This window comes from Magallana gigas, chromosome 2, assembly GCF_963853765.1.
Source record: "Magallana gigas chromosome 2, xbMagGiga1.1, whole genome shotgun sequence".
NCBI classification, from domain to species: Eukaryota; Metazoa; Mollusca; class Bivalvia; order Ostreida; family Ostreidae; genus Magallana; species Magallana gigas.
Window position 1 is genome coordinate 11,021,080 of NC_088854.1, and position 23,553 is coordinate 11,044,632.

Here is a 23,553-nt window from a genome sequence, read left to right on the forward strand (position 1 = left end):
ATGAATGATGTGTAGTATTGTGTACATTCTTTGAAATATGGATTTAAAATATATAATATTCATACTTTATTTTGGTTAAAATACCGTACACAATGATTTATGATAATTTTATTGATTTCTAAAATCAAGATGTATATTAAGATATCCTTTTTCACTATTTTATTCTTCAATTATTAATTTTATTTTTTTCTGCCTTTATGCTGTTAATTTTAACGGGTAATCAGATAATAACCCCATTCTGTAATTTCTGAAGAAAAAAAAATCTTATTGTAAATTTAGAAGAAAAGGATGAGAGAGCAGAACAATTAATCCCCTGGGATTAATTATCTTGCCTGCTGCAGAAAATTTCGAGGCTTATCTCTATCTGTCATATGAAGATTAATGAACACCTTTGTCTGCAACTGATGTTTGTTTTGAAGTTGAGGTGTTGACTCTTTTTATGCACTGTATAATGTTTTGACGTCACTATGTTTTGACGTCATAATCACGTCTTCAACACTTTGTTTGTATAACGTTGCCTACCTAACGTCACGCGATTGACATCATAATGTTCTTGTTTACTTTGTTTAAATCTACTGAAGAGCCCGGTAGGGCGAAAGCGCTATAGAAAAAGTTGTTTGAGCATTGGACTTATTCTTTGTGTTTGTTCATACCCGGCACCAAAAAAAAGGATTTATTGAATAAATATATATATATATATATCCAAATCACAAAAGTATTTTCTCAGTGTCCGGTAAGATATATATATATATAAGGCACAAAGAAATTCACCTTATTGGACCTCCACCTCCGCCCCGGCCAGGGCTTGAACTCACGAACTCTGGAACCCATTCCCCTAGCAGTGAGCGGCCACCTCGCTGACCACTGGGCCATCTAGGCAAAACAAAAATCTTGCTATTGATGACCAAGGGAAACTAGCATGCTGGTTGCTCACTTCTAGGTCTTTTGAGATACAAGTGAATTGATTAAACGGCAATTTGAGAGGATCGGATTGATACACATTGCATAGATATATACATATACATGTATTAAGCACAAACATTGCAATAATTCTCAAATTGACATATACCGCCCATAGTGAATGATAAAGATATACAAAAAGCACAGAGAAATTCACTTATTGGACCTCCACCTCCGCCCTGGCGTGGCTTGAACTCACGACCTCTGAAACCCATTTTCCTAGCAGTGAGCGGCCACCGCTCTTACCACTGGGCCATCTAGGCAAGACAAAAATCTTGCTTTCGATGATGAAGGGAAACTAGCGCGCTGGTCACTCACTACACGGTCGTTTGAGATACAGGTGAATACAGTTAAATGGCAATTTGAGAGGATCGGAACGATACACATTGCATAGATATGTACATATAATAATATAGATATATACATATAATAAGTTCAAACATTGCAATAACTCTCAAATTTACATATACCTGCCCATAGTGAATGATAAAGATATACATAAAGAACAGTGGTTAGCGCGGTGGCCGCTCACTGCTAGGAGAATGGGTTCCAGAGGTCGTGAGTTCAAGCCCCGGCCAGGGCAGAAGTGGAGGTCCAGTAAGGTGAATTTCTCTGTGCTTTATGTATATCTACATTACATTACATTGAAGCGCAATGGGTTAGAGCAATTACATGTCTGTTGGGGCATTGGAGTCCGAGGTGTATTTTTGGTAATTTTACTATTACTATTGATAAATTAAATGAATTTTCATGGGGGGGGGGGGGGGTGGTCTGGACCCCTCACTCAATTTAATTTTTTTTTGTAATAATTATAAAGACCATTGTACTTTCTATGACATGAAATGTTAAGATTATTGATTAACTTAAAATTTACATGCAAACAGTTTAACCCCAAATTGCACATTGCTTATGTGTATTATCATATGGGAAGGGATCTCATCCTTCAGTTATAAAAATTATAATTTTTAAATGAATTACCGGAACTTGCATGTGGTCTTCATTTTTAATTAAACTGGTACAAAACAGTGTTATTTAGGGGCAAACACTTGGTGCGGGTATTACTGTCTAATGACAGCATCTAGTCTTATTTGTTTTTAATCTGATTTTTTCAGATCTCAGAAGAAACATTAATGTCACAATAAAAAGGACTGACTTGATTCGATTAGAAAAATTTTTGGTTATGGAATTGGATTCTTTCGAATTGAGTGATATTCTCTTCGAAGAAAGTGTCCTGACAGTTACTGATCATGACGTAATTGAAGAGCAGGGAAGCTTAAGGAAAAGGAATGAGATTTTGTTAAGACATCTGAAAGACCAACCTGAAGATCAATTGTATCTTTTTGTGTATGCTTTGATGGAGGGTAAACAAGATTATATATTAGAAGAGATAAAAAAACAGCAAACAGAACACAGTGATCAATTTTCAGGTATTATTTTATTATGTTCTGCAAGATAGTTTAAGGAATAGAGTTTCTGAACAGTTTTCAATTTGATTGAAATGCCTATTTAGATACATGTATATGATATTTTCCTGCCATTTTTGCATATTGATAACAGGTTATTTCAAGCAGTTAATTTTCTTTCAGAAAACATAAAGCTGAGGCTTAAACAAACACATATTTTTATTAAAGATTTGCATAAAATAAAAAGTTAAGAAAAATGCTTGTGTTTGGCTGATTTTTAATGAATTGCAAAAATAGTTTATTTTAAAAACTTCTTTTATTATGTATTTCCAATGAGAGCATATAACTGAAAAATAACAAATAATCTATGATATATCTGAATCACATTAAAAATTTGGGATTCATCTCAGCCAAATTTAATTAACTCTTATCATATATAGTTCTTTAAGCTTCATTGTAAATACATGTAGTACAATAATGATGAATAATATCAATGGTGTTTAACTGTGTACATGTATTTAAATAATATTTGTGCAATATTTGTGCAATTAAACTAGTTTGCATTCTTATCCACAAAAAATTTACAGCATTATTGGTTTCTATTTTAGCTCCTGTAAGTTCTAAATCACAGATTTCTCTTACGGTTGATAAAGGAGTTCCATGTTTAATAGCAAAAGGTATGATTGAAAACTTGTACAACTCTCACCATCATATATGTTCATTTCTGTCTATATGTCTTAAATTTCCTATCATTTCTAATCATGATTGTACATTATTTTGTTTAAGGAGGTATTCGGAATATGGACATTAAAATGATAATAGAAGAAAAGGATAATCCGGACTCAAATATCAAAGGAATCGTCCAAGTCATCAACAGTGACCCAAGTTTGAAGATTGTGGTTGTAGAGGACACACACATGGTAGTCAAAGAGGCAACGACCGGCTCTATTATCATTCATTTATGTCCATTGACAGACAATGCTGTCCACAGATTTTTAGGAAAAGATGGCAGTATAATACAGAATATGATAGAAAAGTTGTTCACATCTGCAGGATTAGATAAACTGCTGAAGAAAAGAAGAGAATTAGAAATTGTAGTAAAAGTCATTGAAAAAGATCCAAGTCCTGATGAGAAAGGTACTGTATAGCGTATACCCAGTAGTTCTTTGTTTTACATCAAAGAATTCCTGTTCCTTTCACAGATTGTTAAAGCAGATTTATTATTCAAACAATTTTTACCATTAATATATCCCTTATGATATAATTATTACTTCCTTTAACCTTGGCAAATAAACATTTGTGATCATGGAAATTATAGCTTGGTTTTATGTTTCCAGTAAGTCGCTCTCAGGAGCCAGATGATATAACAAGAAGAAAGATCCAGAAAAATGAGACGTTTCTGGTCGATGAGTTAGAGCCCTCCCAGCTCATGACCTATTTACTTCAGAAAAAGTGTTTAACACCTGAAAACAAGTCAGAAATTGAGCGTGAGGGAGGGAGGAAAAAAAGAGGAATAAAATTGCTTCAAACAATTCGAACATCAGAAAACAAAGAAATCTTGAGTTCTTTCATAAAGTACCTGCAGTCTATTTCAAGAGATGACCTCGTGGAAATGGTTCAAGCCACTTTGAAAGATAAAGACATTCACAAAAAAGCAGGCATGTCATGTTTGAATAAAAATGCATATTTTCCTTAAATTTTTGTAAAATCCATAACTCCAAACAAAAATGGTTTACTGGCAATTTAATTTTAAAAAATATTGGGAAGAATGCAAAACAAGAAGTTGATAAAAAAGTTTTACAATTTATTTTGTTTTTTTTTAATGAAATTTACTCTTAGAATAAGCAAATAAACTTACGGTTTGATATCTTTCTTTTTAGAAAAAATAAAGGAAGCACTCTTGCTAAACTTTAAAGACATAGTGGATGAAATTGAGGTCAATGTCATGAATGAAACATTGCAGAAATTCAAAACAATTCATGACCTACAGGAAGACATGAAAACTTTTCTCCCGGATTCTGGAAAATCAAGGTCTGAGAGAGCACACAATTTTTTGACATTTGTCTTCAAACATGACGAGTATGTGATTGAGCTGGAAAATGTCTTAAGAAAAAATAACATGGATCATTTGCTGGAAGTAAAAGGAAAGATGGAAGGTAAACGTATGAAAGAATTTGAATTGAATCTAATTTACAAATACCTATGTCATCAGCCCTATGTCATGGTCATATGCCAGGGGCATATTAGCAACTATCGAAAGTCTTTGGTGTTGCAATTTTTTATATACACATGTATCAGTTTTCTTTTATTCTATTGAAAACAATAACACAATATCCCTTAAAAAATCCCTTAAAAAATAAGGAATATGTTACTTTATTTCATTCCTGTATAGGATCATAATTACCATGATTAAATTCTCATATACCCTGGTACTCCATGTTGACAATGACGTTAGAATCCTTTCTCATGCATTTTTGACATATAATGTAGCCAATGCACGCATTCTTTCCAATGAATGTACTAAATCTACATTGCAATACTTCTCCCAAAATGGTACAATTTCCCAAAGTTGTTTTTGAATGGTAATACAGCAGTTTTTGCTCGGCATTATTTTTCTATTTGGCACCTGTCTCGAGTAACACAGAGTGAATGATTTTTGTCCTCAAACAAAGCATGCTTACACTAAGGTGTAGTTCTGGTTGATTGCTTTTAAGTGTGATTAAGTTTGATTGTAGTTAAGTATATACATTTTCCATTGATATCTTTAATTCAAGAAACATATGTGCATTTAGGAAGAAGATCAAAGTTAAATATACAAAATGCACAATTCTGCATAAAAAAATAAAACAGTGTTTATAAATGCAATTAATTTAAAAAAAAATGATAAAGTATGCCAAAAGATAGAGTCAAACCAGGGCACAAAAAACATCATGTGTGACATATTCGGGCGCCTGTAAAGTGCGAAATGAAATATATTTTTTTGTATATATTTTGCTATGTGATGTGGCTGATAAGTTTTAAGGCATCTCTCTCTCTCTCTCTCTCTCTCTCTCTCTCTCTCTCTCCCTCCCTCTCCCAAACTTGCGTATATATTTTGCTATGTGATGTCGCTGATAAGTTTTAAGGCATCTCTCTCTCTCTCTAAACGTCTGAATATCATTTAATGAAACAAATTAGAAACATTAAAAGGTATAGGAATGTACATCAGTTATTTACATAATTATATAATTTTTGCAAATTTCGGATAATCGGCTCAAAAATTTACAGCGGCAATCTGAAACATACAGGTAGTTATATTTTATGGTTTAAAAATTTATTTCAATGAATTTATTTATAGTTCATTTATAATGAATTTATTTTCACTTTTATGTACCGGTAGTCAAAATTGATATTAGTTTTGTTTAAATTCCGTTTCGTTTCGAATTTTGGTTATGTTTCGTTTTGTTTCGATTGGTTTCGTTTCGTTTCGATTGGTTTCGTTTCGTTTCGTTCAATTTCGTTTCGTTTCGTTTCGATTTCGTTTCGCACTTTACAGGCACCCGACATAGCCAGCAGTTTAAACTACTGAGCTATCCAGAACTTACACGTTTTGATTCTTGGAACTTAGGGCTTTTAAGAAAATTGCCCTTAGATAGACTAACTTAGACAAGTAACATGAATTTTTATTGTTTGATGTGTTAGTTTTAACTAACTTAGTCAACTAACATGAATTTTCCTGACGTGTCTAACTAAGGTCAATTCTTCTGTTATTTGTAATAGAATTGTTTGTTTTGAGACAACTAAGCTAATTTCAACCAAACTTGGTATACGCTGCTTTCTGTCAATTTGAAGGACCAGACCCCCTTCCAGTGGGTATGATTGGAAAATAATGAAAAAAGGGTGTGGTGTTTTAATTAATTTTTTCATAATGCAAAAATCCAGAGATGAAAAAAAAGTTTAATGTTAGTTTCCTGTTGGTGTAAATTTATTCAAACTACCGGTGTCATATACTATTTTGAACCCCGCGATATATTGAACCCAGGTTCAAAATATTGCTGCGTTATATTGAAATATTGAACCCCAGGTTATGGCTGCTATATATATATATATATAAAACCCCTTACCTATTTCCAATTCCTATTGGAGAGGGGGTTCAAAATATTTTGGCCACGATATTTTGAGCCCCCCTCTATTTTTCATTGCTATTGGAGAGGGGGTTCAATATATTGCAGCCATAATATTTTGGAATCCCCTTATTTTTCATTGCTATTGGAGAGGGGGTTTAAAATATTATGGCTGTGATATTTTGAACCCCCCTCTATTTTTCATTGCTATTGGAGAAGGTTTCAAAATATTATGGCTGCTATATATATTTAAAACACCTTACCTATTTCCAATTCCTATTGGAGAGGGGATTCAAAATATTTTGGCCACAATATTTTGAACCCCCTTTATTTTTCATTGCTTTTGGAGAGAGGGTTCAAAATAATATGGCTGTGATATATTGAACCCCCTACCTATATCCAATTACCATTGGAGAGGGGGTTCAAAATGTTATGGCTGCAATATTTTGAACCCCACCCCCTTCTAGTTTTCAGTGGTATTGGAGAGGGGGTTCAAAATATTATGGCTGCAATTCATGTTTATTGAAACCCCTACCTATTTCCAATTCCCATTGGAGAGGGGGTTCAAAATATCGCAGCCATAATATTTTCAACCCCCTTTCCAAAGGGAATTGGAAATAGGAGAGGGGTTCAATATATAATGCAGCCGTAATATTTTAACCCCCTCTTAAATAGCAATGAAATTTAGAGGGGGTTTCAAAATACTATGGCCATAATACTGTAAACCAACTTTTATTTGCGAGGCTAGCGAGAGCCTTGTCATTCTGAATATTTCTGGCCACGAATCAATCTTTTGTCTATAGTTTTTATAACAATAAAGGTCTTGATGAGGCTTGGTCGCAAACATTAGGCGTCGTGAACCAGTTTATCAGCAGTTAATCGCAAAATAAAGTCGCGGCAATAAAAAAATTGGTTTACAGTATTTTGAACCCCTCTCCAAACGGAATTGGATATAGGAGGGGGGTTCAAAATATCGCAGCCATAATATTTTGGGAAGAGAATTGGAAATAGTAGGGGGTTCAATGTATTGGTCATAATATTTTAAACCCCCTCTTCAATACCATAGCAATGAAAATTAGAGGGGGTTTCAAAATATAGCGGCCATAATGTTTTGAACCCAGGGTTCAATATTTTATGGGGGGGGGGGTTCAATATATCGCAGCGATATTTTGAACCCAGGTTTATAATATCGCATAATGTATTGAACCCAGATTCAATATTTCGCGGTATTATTTACTATTAAGCAAGCAAGGTTTTTGTACCTGACTGAAGTCAGAAAAAAGCATTTGTGGTATATACAAGTTTCAAGTTTCTTTGAACAGTGAGAGTATACATAGGACTAGAGTTGAGCATAGTTGCTCAGGTAAAAAATAAATGTGGCCCATGGAGAAGAATTGGCAAAAAAAAATACTTGTATCTTTTTGTTGGATTGTTAGGTGAAATTGATACACAAATACAAATTCAATTGTTGTATTGAATTTGATTTAGCTAATTTTGTCAGAATTTGGCTAACTTTGTCAGAATTAGTCAGTGGTCCATTGCATAGCCTCTTGTTTCATGTGTCACTGATTATATGATCTCCCATTAACATAGGAAAGTCAATACCACTTTTTTATTTCTTTTTAACATTCTTGAATTTATTGGTAAAATCATTTTTATTTGCATTTTGATTACCTATTTCCTATTTCATTCAAAAAGGAAAAGAGGATGTTAAGGAAAATTTGCCATTCACGGAGAAAGGTGACAAAGAATTGAGTTTGAGTACCAAACCACCAAAAATTCCAAGACTTTCAAAATCAGAGAATATTTTGCCAGGCAAGTATATGTCATTGTAACAATAGAAAGTCATAAGACTCATCAGTGGTTTTGTTTATGCCATTTATTTGGTTAAAATTGGCAAAGACATATGTAGTAAGATACAGGGATACAACTGTACAAAGATACATGTATATTGTAATGTTTGGATAATTTTTAGAAAAAAAAAATACTTTGGCATTCTTCATGATATGAATTCTACTTAGGAAAAAACGCATATTTTATCTGTCAATGAAATTTTTTCAGACTCCAAAGAAAAAAACCCACAGGAAGCAAAACTCCTGAAGGAAGGAGTATTGTTCGACTGCACATTCAAAGTTGTTTTGGGGAAGGAGGGGGAAAAAAGGAAACGATTATATGATATACCTTTCCAAGGACCATTGGGTAGGTAGATTATAACAAGACTTCAGATGATGCTGAAAATATGTAATACAGATAAAAAAAATTCAAGACATTACACTGGGACAAAGGATGTGGTTATAAAGTCACTTTAAAGTTGATATAAAATTACATAAAATAAAAATTAAATTTTGCCCACTTTTATGGCTTGGATAATCAAATCTTGTCAGTTAAATGATGCATCTTGGGATTTGAAGATTTTTTGACCCAAAGGTTGCTCACAGTTACTTTATTGTTTAATTTTACACCTTTTTTTCAAATTTGTTTTGGATGCATATCTTTAGCAAGTTAAGGCCAGGGATTATTAAACTTTGTCAGTTTATGCATCTCAAGGTCTCGGGGTCTAAGAGTAAAAATGAAGATTACAATGACCTACTTTCATAATTTTATGGCATTTCATTTAAAAGTAGTTAAACTAAGTACTGATAACCAGTATGACCCACATCACACGTTAACTCTGCCATTTATGCGAAAGTCTACCGCTTTTTAACTCTCCCACATACCACTTATATTGAAAAATCTATTGCACTTTTCAAAATATGTTAGTTGTTCCTTGGAAGTCATTGTGGTCCATAAATCTCATGGGTTTTGAAATTAGCTGGTGACTTGAATAGCATGTGTTTTACATTGACCAACGAAAGAAGCCACTTCCAGTGATTACATTAGTTACAAGACATGTCGATATTATCCTCGCCAAAGAAAAAGAGGCATTACCATTCCACACATGATTTATCAATGACTTAAAATATCATTTAACTTGGCCATAACAGTAGACTTGACTTGCTTTCATTGCAAAATTGCATGATTTGAGATAAGCATGTAAAAAAATTTTAATGAAAAAGAATATATAATTCACTAATAGTTCTTACTTTTATGTATATTAATGTAAATTTTGGCAACTTAACTTATTTTTACTGAACAATGGCAATTGTTAAAGTCTCTGCACACAAAGATATTTTTCCTCCAAAAAAAAAAGCTTAGAACCATTTTAATATGACCTTGGACTTACAAGTGAAAAGTGACCCTGGTTTAAATTGAAATATACAGTAAAAAATGATTATAGAAGACACATGATGAGTTTACGCTTACAGCAAAGTGATTAAATCCCCGTGACTTTATTACATGTTGTAAACATGGTGAATATAAAAAATTCTGCTTATAACGAAGTAAAATTACTTGTTCCTGGCAAAATAAGTGTGTTTTACTCTACACAAATTGCTAAGTCGTAGCTTAAAGCCAGACAAATCATATTGATTTCAAAAAGCAATGGCAGAGTGGCCTACAATGAAATAAACAGGTCTATATACGCTGCTGTTCAACACAATTACCTCAAGTCCAAGCTTTTGTTCAAATGGTTCAAATAAATTTGATGGTAAATGCATGCAAACTTTTTTTGCATATATTGATATTGCTAAATATTATAAAGTCTATTATGTTATAGCTGATATCTTTACTTACTAATCAGAAACCCTATCTACATATATAGTATATGAAAATATGTGCTTTAAAATATACACGGAAAAGGCTACCTCATTTGGGTTCTTTTTCCCCACTGGAGGGTATGTATGCCTACATTCTGATTAAATTTTGTTGCAAATTAATAATAAATAATTCAACCTATTTGTTTTGAATACTATGACTTGAAGGATCAACAAATTTTAACAATTGATTCAACTTAAGGTGTCAAGATGTGTCGCTTTGAAAATTTGAACAAATTTTTTATTTATTTATTTTCTTTTTTTTTGGGGGGGGGGGGGTATCTTCTCATAATTTATAGTCATATCTGTATTTATAACATAGTTTGGGATCATCAAAACTTACTAGCTGGTGCATCTTAAAACTGCAAATATGTTTACCCAAAAGTAGGTCAATGTGAGCTTCTTTTTGGTCTTTATCATTGTCAATTTTTTTTCTTTGATACAGAGAGGCCTTTTAAAATTAGTATAATAAAAATTGTCAGTTGATGCATCTTTGACCTTTGGGTGAATTGTTCCCAAAGTAGGTAATGGTGACCTTCATTTTAATATGCATTGTCAAATTTTAGAATACATTGTATAGATAAGGATTTTAGCCTGTTCCACAATTTATCAGAAGAATGTTTCTAGGCAACCATGTTTCTTCAATGGTATCCTGTCAGTTTTGTGATTCAGTTTTTCTAATGGAATTTGATCGTTAGTAACTATTATGTCTATTTAACAAAGTAAAATATCATTCTTAGCAATTTTTTTTTTGGCACATTGAGTAACCTTTTTCTTTTTCATTCATAAATAAAAAGAAATGCATATTGAGGAAGATTTACCCTTCACAAAGAAAGGTGACAAAGAATTGAGTGCAGTTGGTCGCGTACGTGGACATGCACATCTCACCAAATCCGCACAATGTCCAAGAGATGAGACCTTGCAAGGCAAGTACATGTCAATATATTCTGACCTATCTGATTAATTTATAATTCAGTTTAGGGTTGAAATGGACCAATAATATATATGTTGTTGCATTCAATGAATATTCCTAGAAAATGACCAATGGTTTAGGAATCCCCTCTCTTTTTTCAATTTGGAGTTTGACTATATGTCAACCACTTTAAGTCCAAGCTCTTGTTAAAATGGCTCAATAAATAGATCACTTAATTATCATAGCAAATAATCATGAAGTGTCATATTACTCTAGGGTTTGTTGAGACATATGATATGATATATGATTGATTGGCAATTAGTTCATTTGTATTAGTAATGCTGCTCGAATCCAACTATTGGTCACATAAACTGAATATTTTCATTTTTACTGGTAACCCTCTCAAAATGAAAATACAAAAGGTTTTTCATTACACTAAAAAAGCAGATGATTTTTGCAGCTTTTCTCAAATACTTTTAAGTATACATGCTTCTGATATGTGTTAGAGGCTTCTGTCAAAATAGTGAGGGTAGTGTGACACTTTTGCCTACCGGTGAATTGTTCACATGCACATCTGACAGAAGAAAGGCTAACTGATACACAGAGTAAAAATGGTTATAGCTGCTTACATTATAACATATGTTGAAATAAAATTTATGTCTTTATTATCCTGATTATTTCTTTACTGACAACCAGATAAATTTTTTGATATCTGTTTTAAATGTTATATTTAATATCTTTTACACTATACTCTGATGAGTGGTCTCTGGATTTATCCGATGAGTCTCCTTTCTTCAATATTTAAAACATGCTTGTGGCATCATCGATGATTATAATATATGAAACAGTGAAACTGAATATATATTTATTAACTGAGTTTTCAATAATGTATTACTCCTGTAGTTTATGTAATTTTGTCTACAAGTTTAGTCACATTTAATACTTATGTAAGCTCTGTGGCTCTCAAGCCTGTTGTTATTAAATACTTTTTAAAAACTAACTAAAACATTTTTACAGAGGATGAAAAGATTGTTGTGGCAATTGACTTTGGTACTACATACTCTGGTTTTGCGTACTCTCTAACAAAAACTTCAGAAGTCATCCTTCAAAAATGGGATCCTAAGGCTGGGGATAAGGTGGATGCTTCTCTCAAAACACCCACCTCCTTGCTCCTGGATAATAAAAACAAATTTGTCGCTTTTGGATTCGATGCTGAAAGATTGTACAAGGAATATGTTGATGATGAAAAACATGAAAGTATTAGATTTTTTAGAAACTTCAAAATGAAACTTCTGAAGAAAGAGGTATGTTTTTATGGAAATGATTAACTACCGTAATAAATCTAATGTGAATTTTGAGCCAAATCTTTACCAATATACATTGTGCATCATCTTCTTGACATGAGTTACTAGATATTTATATTATTAATAGTTGTAATTTTTTAGCTTCTTCTCAGAAACTACTAGATTTATCATGACCAAAGGACTATATATGATATGGGCCTAAAATGGCCCCCTTAAGCCCCTTTCACAATTGGCGCACGAGCAGAAGCAACCAAATATTCGTGCGACCGAAAAAATTAGATTTGAATCGCCAATTGTTGCCGAAATAATCGCATATGAAAAAAGTATTCGTAAGTATTTCGCACGATCTAAGCGAGCATTGTGCGATGTAAACGCATCAAATCTTGCGATATATCTTGCGTCTGTATGCTGCTGTTGTACAATGAAAGCAACTGTTGAAAGATAGTACGATAGGAACGCGCGAGAGACTAGGTGATCGGACGATTGAACGTGCGCCAATGTGATTGGACGTGCGATTATGCCTTCCATGGTACGAATGATCGTGCGAGTCAGCGGGGGCATGTACACCACCCATATTCAGTAGACATAGTTGAAAGCGTGAAAAGATGCCGCCCAAGAAGATACAGATATGCAGCAGCATTTATTATTATACCTCAATATGATTATTCTATTATATCTGATTGGTCTAGAAAGTCACGTGACAGGGAGATATCATAGGAATGAAAAAGCAGAAATGAGCATACGATGTACACAAATATGATTAAATCAAAAATATTTAATCATTATGATTCTCTTTATATCTCAGAACCAACTTAACTATCTATGATTTATGAAAGAAAAGTGAGACAGTTGCATGGGAAACCAAATCACGACGTTAATGTTGCGACTGTTGAAAAGTAAAACATTATTAGAAATCAACGTATTTTGTGTAATCATATGTTGCTTGGTATAATAAAACGTCTATTGCATTAATGTTCAGGGAATATGAAGATTTATTTCCCAGAAAAAAAACAAATTTCTCTTGGGCAAAGCCCTCAGGAAATATGATTTTTCTCGAGGGAATAAATCTTCATACATGTATTTCCCTCACCATCATGCAATAAATGTATATTGTTAATTTTGTTCTGAAATAGAGATACTTATACAGGGTATATATACTAATAGCAAAGCATGGCATATTGAGGCTGATAAGTCGTTCAATGATAGTAAAACGTTGAGCAACAGTCTCACGGTCGCAAAACAGACGCATATAAACACCAGCGATTTATCTTACGATCTTTATAAATCGTGTATCTCCTTGCAAGTACACAAAACGTTGTAAAATGTTCGTACTAATGTTCGTGCGTTGCACTGCGATAATTTGGATCGCGTTCGGTCACGTCTGAATAGTGTGCATGTCCACTATTCAGAGGAGACTTGATGCGACCAGTAAAACGTATGCAACGAATGCGTGAGCTCGTGCAACGTAAGGGAGGGCACGTGAAACGTATGCGAGAGCTCGTGCGAAGCTCAAAAATTTCGATCGCAAAGTGGTGTAAAGTGGTCGTGCGCCAATTGTGAAAGGGGCTTTAAATGAACATCGTCATTTTATTGTAATTATTTGTTTTCTTTATACAGATATATATGTGATGTTCATTTTGATTCAAGTGCCCACAATTTAGAAATATGATATCATTAAGACAACCTTTTCATGCCATTTTTGCAATTTTAGCATAAAACGGCTTGTTTTCAAGCAGTTTTTCTTTCAGAAAACATAGAGCGCATGCTTGAACAAACAAAATATTTTAATCAGAGATGTAACTACCCAAGACTAATAACTGACAAAAAAAATTTCCTTGTTCAAGCATGCGCTCTATATTTCCCATTCGTTAAAAGATGAGAGAAATGTCAATTGTTGACTGATTTTGGTTGAATTATAGAAATAGCGTCACTTCTGACGTCATATACTGCAAGTGAGTGCAAATAAATCAAACAAATAGGCGAAAAATATATTTCATATCAACTCGTCTAAAAATTAACATAACATTTTATAGTTCCCGAAACACTTTGAAAAATGGCGAGTTATGGGGGCCAAATTCAACTCATTATTCTTTGATGTGTATTGTGATAGTGTGTACATAAAGGCTCATTTCTGCCATGCTCCTACTAGCACTAGCTAGTGGGTTAACCCTTTAGTTCAGTTGGTTTAAACTGAAGGATCTTGAGTTTGAGCATAGTTCATAGCCAGCCAAGCAAGCTCTAAGATCCAGTTTGTGCGGGAAAAGGAACAAACTAAACCCACAGATTCATCCAAAAAATTTTTTGTATACATCCAATAATGCTCTCTAATGTTTTCACCTGTGGTGCTATGCCAAAAATGGCCGACATTTAATTCGTAATTTTTGGTGTCTTGAGGTTTAAAGACACGTTTTGAGTACCACACAAGCTTTGGGAGACCCAAGAGATTTGTTACATGCTTCAATACCTTCTTTTTGAGTCGAAATACGTAACAAACACAAAAAAGGTCATGGATGACTTCACAGTGCTCTCACACTATATTTCCTGTGATAAATTTAGAGGTGAATCAAACATATGTAATGCGTGTACTAGCAATTTCAGTATAGACTGCGATACCTGCCTCATTGACATATGATTTGCTTTTAATTTTTTTTATATAGAGATTATATAAATATATACTATCAAGAGCCATACTTTACTGTCATATTGATCCATTTTTAAGCTAATTGTGCATGCATGTACAGTAGGCAGGTAAGTATATGAGTAGGGAGGAAATAAACAATAAGACATTTTGAACTAAATAAAAGGAATAAAGAAAAAAAATAAACAGTTAAAAAATTTATGCAGATATTGCATATAGTTAAACCATTAAATTTGAAAGTGGAAAATTACACACCTACAAAGAGGGACCAGTCTCTCTCTCTCTCTCTCTCTCTCTCTCTGGGGAGGGGTAGGTAGGTTGCGCTTTATGTATCATAACTATTAAAATTAGTACCTTTGGCATACTCATTGTAGAGTAATACTCTCTCAAAAATTCTTTGACATTCGTTGATACTTAAATAACACTAAGTTGACAATGATGCAAGGTATGTGTAATTCTTGCTCCGCTCGCCAGAACGGTAGCACCGTAAAACATATTATTTGTGGACACCCTGATTCTTTTACATTGGCACCCAATGAAACAATGCATGTGGAGTGGACTTAAGAATCTTATGTGAGATTTCTGAGGGATAGCAATCTTGAAGGAAAAAGTAGGAAGAATGTGATAGTGTGTATGGTATATAAAGTCTCAATTCTGCCTTGCTCCCACTAGCATTAGCTTAAGGTGAACCCTTAAGGGGGTTGGGGGTGGCTGCCTTTTCAGACAATATTGATCTCCTTTAAAAAGAAGAGCTCCAAAAATAAATGAAAATGATGAAATTTTATATAAATTTATTATTATGTGACATTTTATCTTTACCGAATTATAGTTTTAAAATAGCTTCAGAAATCACAAATAAAATTTTCAAATAAATCTGATGATTTTATATTATATTATATTTTGACCACCCAGCCTCCATAACCTCATTCATAACCTCATTCATTACCACACCCTTTAGGAACATTTGGGTAAAAATTGTAGGTTGTACATTTAAAATATTTCTCATTATCTAAGCATTCAGAAAACCATGCACATGGTTATGATGACATTGACATGATTGAGGGGTTCTGGTTTTTGGGGGTGGTTTAACTTATTTTTTTATTTTTTCTACGATAACTGTGCGTAGAAGATTGAAAATTTATGGTATGTAATTTGTGGTATGTTATAAGCCATCCTTTTCCCCTCCCCCTCTCCATTTTTCCATTTTGACCAATACCTGAAAAGTGCTCAGATATTAATTTAAATTTTGTTTTATCGATTTATCTATAAAATTACTGATCAAGTTGGAGTTAAGTGTCCATGCACTTTCTTAAATTATATGGCAGTTGCTAAATACCAGTATTTGTTTGCTGTCAGAAACTTATTTTGCAGCTGCAAAATAGATTTTTTTCTCACCTGGCTTTAACCAGCTTCCATAATTTTGAGATATCTACGTGTATGAAAATACATAATATCAGAACATATTTACTGTTGTAAATCATTGCGAATTTGTACAATATCTTACCAAAAATGGTCATTTTTTTTTTAATGTAAAATTTGTGAAAACTTTCAAGGTTTTTAGCTCACTTGATCTAAAGGATGAATTGAGCTTTTCTGATAAAAATTTGTCTGTTGTCTGTCATCGTTGTCGTTAGGTTGGCATTGACATCGTTTTCGTCAAATTTTCACATTTTCATCTTCTTCTCCAGAAACACTGGGCCAATTTCAAATAAACTTGGCACATAGTATCATTAGATGAAGGGGATTCAAGTTTGTTCAAATGAAGGGCCACATCCTCTATAAAGGGGAGATAATTTAGAAATATTGAAAATTTGTTGGTGTTTTTCAAAAATCTTCTTCTCAAAAACCATAAGGCCAGAAAAGCTGAAACTTGTGCGGAAGAGTCCTCAAGTATAGTGTAGATTCAAGTTTTTTAAAATCATGGAGGTTAGGTGTGGGGCCACAGGGGGGGGGGGGGGGGGGGGGTCTGCGCTCATTTTTCCCAATCTGCATAACATATCTTTATAAAACATTTAGCAGAAAAATGTCTTGATTTTAGTCATCTTTTTTCAGTTCTGTAGTTATTTATATATGATGTCACAAAAGCAAGCAACTTTTTGCAATAATTAATGAATAACTTGCCAGCCTTTTGGGTGTCTTGCTTTCTATCACGTTAAAGTTAATTTCTATTTTTATGAACATCCACTTACATTTTGTTGATGTATTAAGATTTCTAGATAAAGATGTTGTGTTACAGACATTGGGAAGCTCAATGGAAATAAAAGACCATATGGGAAAGCCATTGGCTGCATTAGAAGTCTTTTCTAAATCTCTTGAGTACATGAAGGAAATGGTTTTGGAAAAGATTCAAGAAAAATATGAAGATCTTGTAATTAAAGAAGATGGGATACATTGGATTGTGACTGTACCAGCTATATGGGATGAATTTGCGAAACAGTTCATGAGAGAAGCTGCTGAGAAAGTAAGAATATATTTTTCTGCTTTTTTTGTTACTGTAAAAGTTTAAGTACTATAATGAAAAACTCAGGGATCATTTACTAGACAGTAATGTCTTAACACTTTCAGTCGTTTAATGAAAGTTATCCAATTAATTTTCTTGTAAGTTGTTCTTTAAGAATAACTATATTTCACTTATACATGTACTATAATATATTTATTACAAGATTTATTTTCTTAAAACCTCTTTCTTTCAATTAAATATTTCATTATTCCTATCCCCATGCATGCACACTCTGGGATGTATCCGAGGGGGGGGGGGGGGGGGGGGGGTAGGTAACATTTACATAATTGTGCAATTCTCCCCATACCTAGCAAAAACAAAACACACCACAAATGTTTTTAGCTATATTCTCTTTATTCAATAACACATCACGCATTTTCAAAATGAATTTCAAAAAGTTTTAATATAATGTTCATAAATATTTACATACCTCAGAAATCTTCAACAATGTCGATATAGGTGGATTTTTGTTGTTGTTAGTGTATATATACCCTGGTAGATAGAAAACAATGAACACACATATCTATTTGTATACATTAACTTAGCGAAAAAAAGAAAAGTCTTATCTGGGATAATTTTAATTGATCTAATCTGAATTTGAATTTTTCTTTCTGGGCATAAACCCCACTTGATTCATTCTCTGAAGTCATTTGGCAATGCTTTGCCTTGCTCTCATGAATTGGGATCTTCTCATATTTGCTGATTATATACTTACAGATGAAATAAAATGTTTTCAATCGCTTTAACTTGTTTAGCAAATAAGATATGCTGAGGTGGATTGAAAATACATTTCTTATAACTACAGTTTCAATCCAATGCTTTAATTCTCAGACGTCTGCGTCAATTTGTTCCCACCCATTTCAAATGTTTTTACTTTAACAGGTGAAATTGGCGTTAGCTGTATGTTTCCAATTCTGTCAGTTAATGTTCCGCTGTCTTATCTATTAATGATTTTATATATAATAACGAAAACAAAATAATGATAACAATTGTAAATTCCTGCTGAGTACTGTGGAATCATTAAAATTCGTGGGGGTAAATTTTTCGTGGATTAATTGCTTAAATTTTACAGGTTCATAGGGATGTAATTTCGTGTATTTTCGTATACATACAAGAGGAATATGACTTTATAGCCCTAACTTATTAATTTGTGGGGGAATGTTAACTCGTGGATGAGAGGTACCCACGAATTTCATGAAAATTGAGCCACTAAGAAATCTAATGATATATATATATAGATCTCCAAAAAAAAAAATCCCTAACAAAAACCATCATCAAAAATCATCATCAAAAATCCCCCCCCCCCCCCATCCTACCATACAGAAATGTCAGCCTACCTTGGGGAAAGTCCTAGGGTATCATACAAAATTCCCTTTCAATAAAATCTAACACCTGTCTGACTTTAAGTTTACAGGCCGAAAATAATTTAACAGAAGCTAGCAAATGATGCAGACAAAATGATCAAAGTATTTTCCTAACTGGTGCAACCTGAAATTTAAAAATATAAACCATGTTAGAAAAAGGGGAAACTTACTGCAAATTAATGCTTAACAAGTCCCCAAGAAATGACAGGGCTTTATATAACAAACCATGACATTAGAAAGATATGGGTTTATGGGTAAGCACCACCCAAAAAAACATTACTTCCGGTATATTAACCAATTGAAAAGTATAAACAAAAGCTGGACATTTCCCATATTAATGATCGAACACGTGTGGAGGTTTACTAACGATCTATATATCAAGACGAACCTAATAATAGTAACAATAGAAGTAAGTAGATAAACAAGAAACTTTAAAATATTATAGTAAACAAAAATAGGGGCAAACAAGATGATAACCCGCGTAGGCACAGGGATTGATTAACACTTAATTTACACATTAATGACACAATGCTAAAATGTTGAACCATATTTTTTTTTTCATGTTCATATATGCTGCATCCAAATTTTTCTTAATTGTTTTTTAACCTATTCTTTAAAATTGAAACAAAAAAATTCTCAAAATGCATAGCTGAATATTTAGCTCAGGAATAAAAAATCTAAACTGTACTGGATATTCAGGATGCCATATCTTTAAATCACTGTCCCAAATGAGAAATTCAGATAAAGGACTGCCAATAGAAGAGGGTGCCTACCCCCAACCTCCCTAATTTGACTTCATACATCATTTATTAATTTTAAAGTTAAGCTTAAAAAAAAATAGAACACAATCTGTTCCTTGTTTACAAATTAATATCTATGGTTTACTACCCATCTGTCGTGGTTTAAAGATGCATGAAATCTAAAAAACGCTAGTGTATACATAATATGTATTACGGTGCGACCGTTGGGGCGAGCGCAGCATGTGATAAAATAATGATTGAATTAATTATGATAAAACAAAAAAGTAGCGACGTAAAGTAAATGAATTTGAATGCAGAATAAAATAAACATGCCTATTTTTTCCAGTAAATTTTCATTATTCATAATTCATAAGATTTTGTTATCTATTTATATATAGAATTTATCTCGGATAAAATGTGTTGAATAATAATGATTTTAACATAATGTACATTACAGTTTATTTCCTCTTTTCTTGCAGCAGACATTTTTCTTAAACTTATATAAAAACAACTGACTTATCACAGAGTCCCCCGTTTAAAAAAAAATCAAATTTACGTATAAAAAAAAATTTGCTGATCATATAAGGAAAATGGATCCCCCGGGAGCATGTAATAAATGGAAGTGAAAATAAAGACACTATTGAGCAGCTAAAGAGCTAAAGGCATACTACGCACTCCCAACTCTTCACCCGTATTAGAATTTTCCTGATTTTGAGAATTTCTTTTTCATTTTGCTTGCGAAGATTTTTTGAATGATGTTGCCATGCACCCTTTTAAAAAACATTCCTGGAAATTACCGTAAATATAGTGAATAAAATAAATGTGAGCATTCATCCAAATGAGAGCAAGTTACAGCTGTTTCCTATCTTTGAAGAAATGTCCCCATTCGTTAGCTCTGCAAGATTTTGAGAAGATTTTGGTATTTTTATTTCAGCAGATTTACAATTACTACTTAGAGTAATTTCCCCTTATTGTGACATCAAAGTTCACGTCAGTCAAGTGTCGTCTGTCTCTTAAAAAAAAAAACTACGCGAAATATACTGTTTTGTTTACTTAAAAGCATTATGTTCTTGAAATTACATAATTTATCTGTTTCTAAAAAGTTCTACTTTGATTCTTGCGAGTTGGTATCCAGTCTAGTGAGATCGACCGACATTGAGGAATTGCATTGTGGGTCAAAATTTACTGACGCCGAAAAATTATGTCGGATCAATGTGTAAGAAATCCACTGTGACGTCACTCGAAAGGACGATAACTCCGTTCGTCTTATGTAATGGATTTTGCGTAGTGTCAGCAGTATATTTACAATGCATGTACATAGTCTTTTATCTTGTTCTCGTGAGAGTGTGAAATGGGAAACTAATATGTAAACCGTGTGACCGTTGGACCGAGCGCGGATTTAACACAGTGCAGTTTGATTTTTGTAGAATAAAATTTATTTGAAATGCACACAGTAGGATCCGCCTGGTTGACTACTCAAAGCATTAGCCAAAGTTTAACGAAACGTTGCGTGCTCAGTCTGCATTATGACGTCATGTTTCAAACGTAATACACGTTTTATCTTCGGAAATAGCCGAAGAGAGTAACGTTATTCCGAACTTTTTTTAAATTTCTTCTTTCATTGTTTATCAATTTAATTCATATAATTGCCGCGGTAATAAAATTGAATACTTTATTCAGTATTTAAAGGTCAGTTCCTTGAATTAATGTTTTTATTTTCCATCTGATAATTTGATAAGACATACATAAAACTAGTCATGTTTCTTAACTGAAGCACAATTGAAACTTATTCGATGTCCTCTTTTATTTCTTTTGATTAAAATTACCTTTTATTTAAATACTGGAACATTTTAATCGAGTTTAGGGGCAACAAACATCGATAAGTTCCGGTCAAACAATGATCGAATTAACTTTTTAAAAACAAAATGGCTGCCAATATGGCGGCGCCCATGGCTGGAAGAATTTTTTTTTGGCCTTAGTACTCCTGATTCAACTTTCATTTTTCAATGATTTTCATATATATACGTGTTACCATTAATCCTCGCTTCGCAAGGCGGGCTTTGCCCGCCTCTCGCTGCGCTCGGTATAATTACAGGGAACTACTGGGACGATTAAAACAAGGTATTACTGGTCCGATTTACTGACGCCAAAAAATTCCGTTGAATGAATGTGCAAATAGTCCAAATTTTCTATTCACACACGCCTTGCCAGTAGAGCTCGCTTCGCTATTAATTTGCATTTATTAAACCAAAGTTGCCATATCAAAAGTATTTGCCCGATGTTTAATTCGCCCTACACTTTCTTCTATGGTGTAAATTAGTCAAACCACGTACCTAGGTACCCTGTTTTGGAAAAAAATTCTTTTGATCGAAACTGAAATTGCATTAAATTGTTCCATTTTATTCATTTAACTTTTTTTGTATTCATCAAAGATATCCCATCCACGATATAATATCTGCCAGCGATACATGAGGAACCCCGGCCCTTCTATACTTTTCCCCATGAGGTTAATTAGTCAAACCGCATTCTTGATTATCCCGTTCGGAAAAATTCTATTCCATTCTCTCCAGAGGTCATGCTTCGCTAGCTTCTTTCAATTAAAACTAAAATCACACATTCAAGAAACAAATTCAGTGTTTTTAAAATCTTAACTGCTGTGTATAATCCAAGTAAGTTCCTAATAAATATATTCTCCGTTTATATCATCATTTAATATTATTTCATTGCAAGAATATACTCTTATGCCAACTCCCGCTAGCTTGGATCCGCCAAAGCATGTTCACCTCCTTACTTTCATTTTTGCTATTTCGGGCTTATGTATCAAAAATAAAAGTAGTTTTTTAGTTTATTTCTCAATAATTATTCATCAGATAAAATTTAATTAAACCTTATGGACATTATATTACATGTGTTGAAATACCAAAGGTATAAGCAGTTACTCTGGTTCAGGGGTTTTGTAGTTTATCGACAAAAAGTCTTAATTTATGAATATAGATAAGGAGTTTATAATTTGAATTGAACCCATTCCTGTTACATTCCTTTTAAAAGCAAGGCTTAGATGTTAAAATAAAATTGAGCAAATTTTATAGGTTTAGGTTTTTAGGAATGATTTTAAGTTCACCAAACTTAAGCACTGTGATGAAACATCAACAGGTGATAAATGGATCAACACACATATCTATCTATCTATCTATCTATCCATCTATCTATCTATCTATCTATCTATCTATATGTTAATTATATTCACATTAATATACTTTTAGGCAAGTATTCCAAGCATACATTTACATCTTGCCCTTGAGCCAGAATGTGCTGCTGTCTATGTGTTATCTGGAGCAAAATTGAAACTATCTGGTGACCAGTCCGAGAAGACAGTTGGAGAACAAATTTTTGTGGCTGATCTTGGAGGTAATGAGATTGCAATATTATTTGAAATGAGCTATTGGGAACACTTTTTTACCTGCATCCATTTGTCTGTCTGTACATCCATTTGTAGACTGTCTGTCTGTACATCCATTTATAGACTGTCTGTCTGTACATCCATTTATAGACTGTCTGTCTATACATCCATTTATAGACTGTCTGTCTGTACATCATACTTGCCAACTGACCCGATTTTGTCGGGTCACACCCGATTTTTCAACCCTTCACCCGATTATTTTTTATGACCCAGCGGGTCATGCTTTTCACCCGATTTTTGTCAAACAACCCGAAAATCTCCCGATTTCCGGATTTGGTTCGTAAATTACGTTGTGCGTTTGACTTCCAGTTATGAACCCAAGCTGAGCTTGGATTTACGTAACGCGTAAACAATGCCGATGGCTATAACAGACACATTAAGTGTAATTAATATCGTGAGTTGTTTTGACTAAGCGAAGGTTTAAATCATTAAGTGTGATGGCTTCCAATAAGAAAAGGTCTTCATCGGGGCCAGCG

At 33.3% G+C, this 23,553-nt stretch overlaps 1 protein-coding gene across 1 annotated transcript in view; it reads left to right on the forward strand.

The window, feature by feature from the left end:
- The window catches only part of LOC105320306 (uncharacterized), an 89,651-nt gene that overhangs the window by 54,354 nt on the left and 11,744 nt on the right, over positions 1-23,553 (forward strand). Inside the window, exons 6-16 of the mRNA XM_066074998.1 lie at positions 2,073-2,387; positions 2,972-3,040; positions 3,150-3,500; positions 3,701-4,021; positions 4,244-4,519; positions 8,165-8,281; positions 8,528-8,665; positions 10,956-11,084; positions 12,089-12,375; positions 17,250-17,474; positions 22,881-23,025. Coding sequence (XP_065931070.1) covers positions 2,073-2,387; positions 2,972-3,040; positions 3,150-3,500; positions 3,701-4,021; positions 4,244-4,519; positions 8,165-8,281; positions 8,528-8,665; positions 10,956-11,084; positions 12,089-12,375; positions 17,250-17,474; positions 22,881-23,025 — 2,373 coding nt within the window. The remainder of the gene's footprint in view (positions 1-2,072; positions 2,388-2,971; positions 3,041-3,149; positions 3,501-3,700; positions 4,022-4,243; positions 4,520-8,164; positions 8,282-8,527; positions 8,666-10,955; positions 11,085-12,088; positions 12,376-17,249; positions 17,475-22,880; positions 23,026-23,553) is intronic.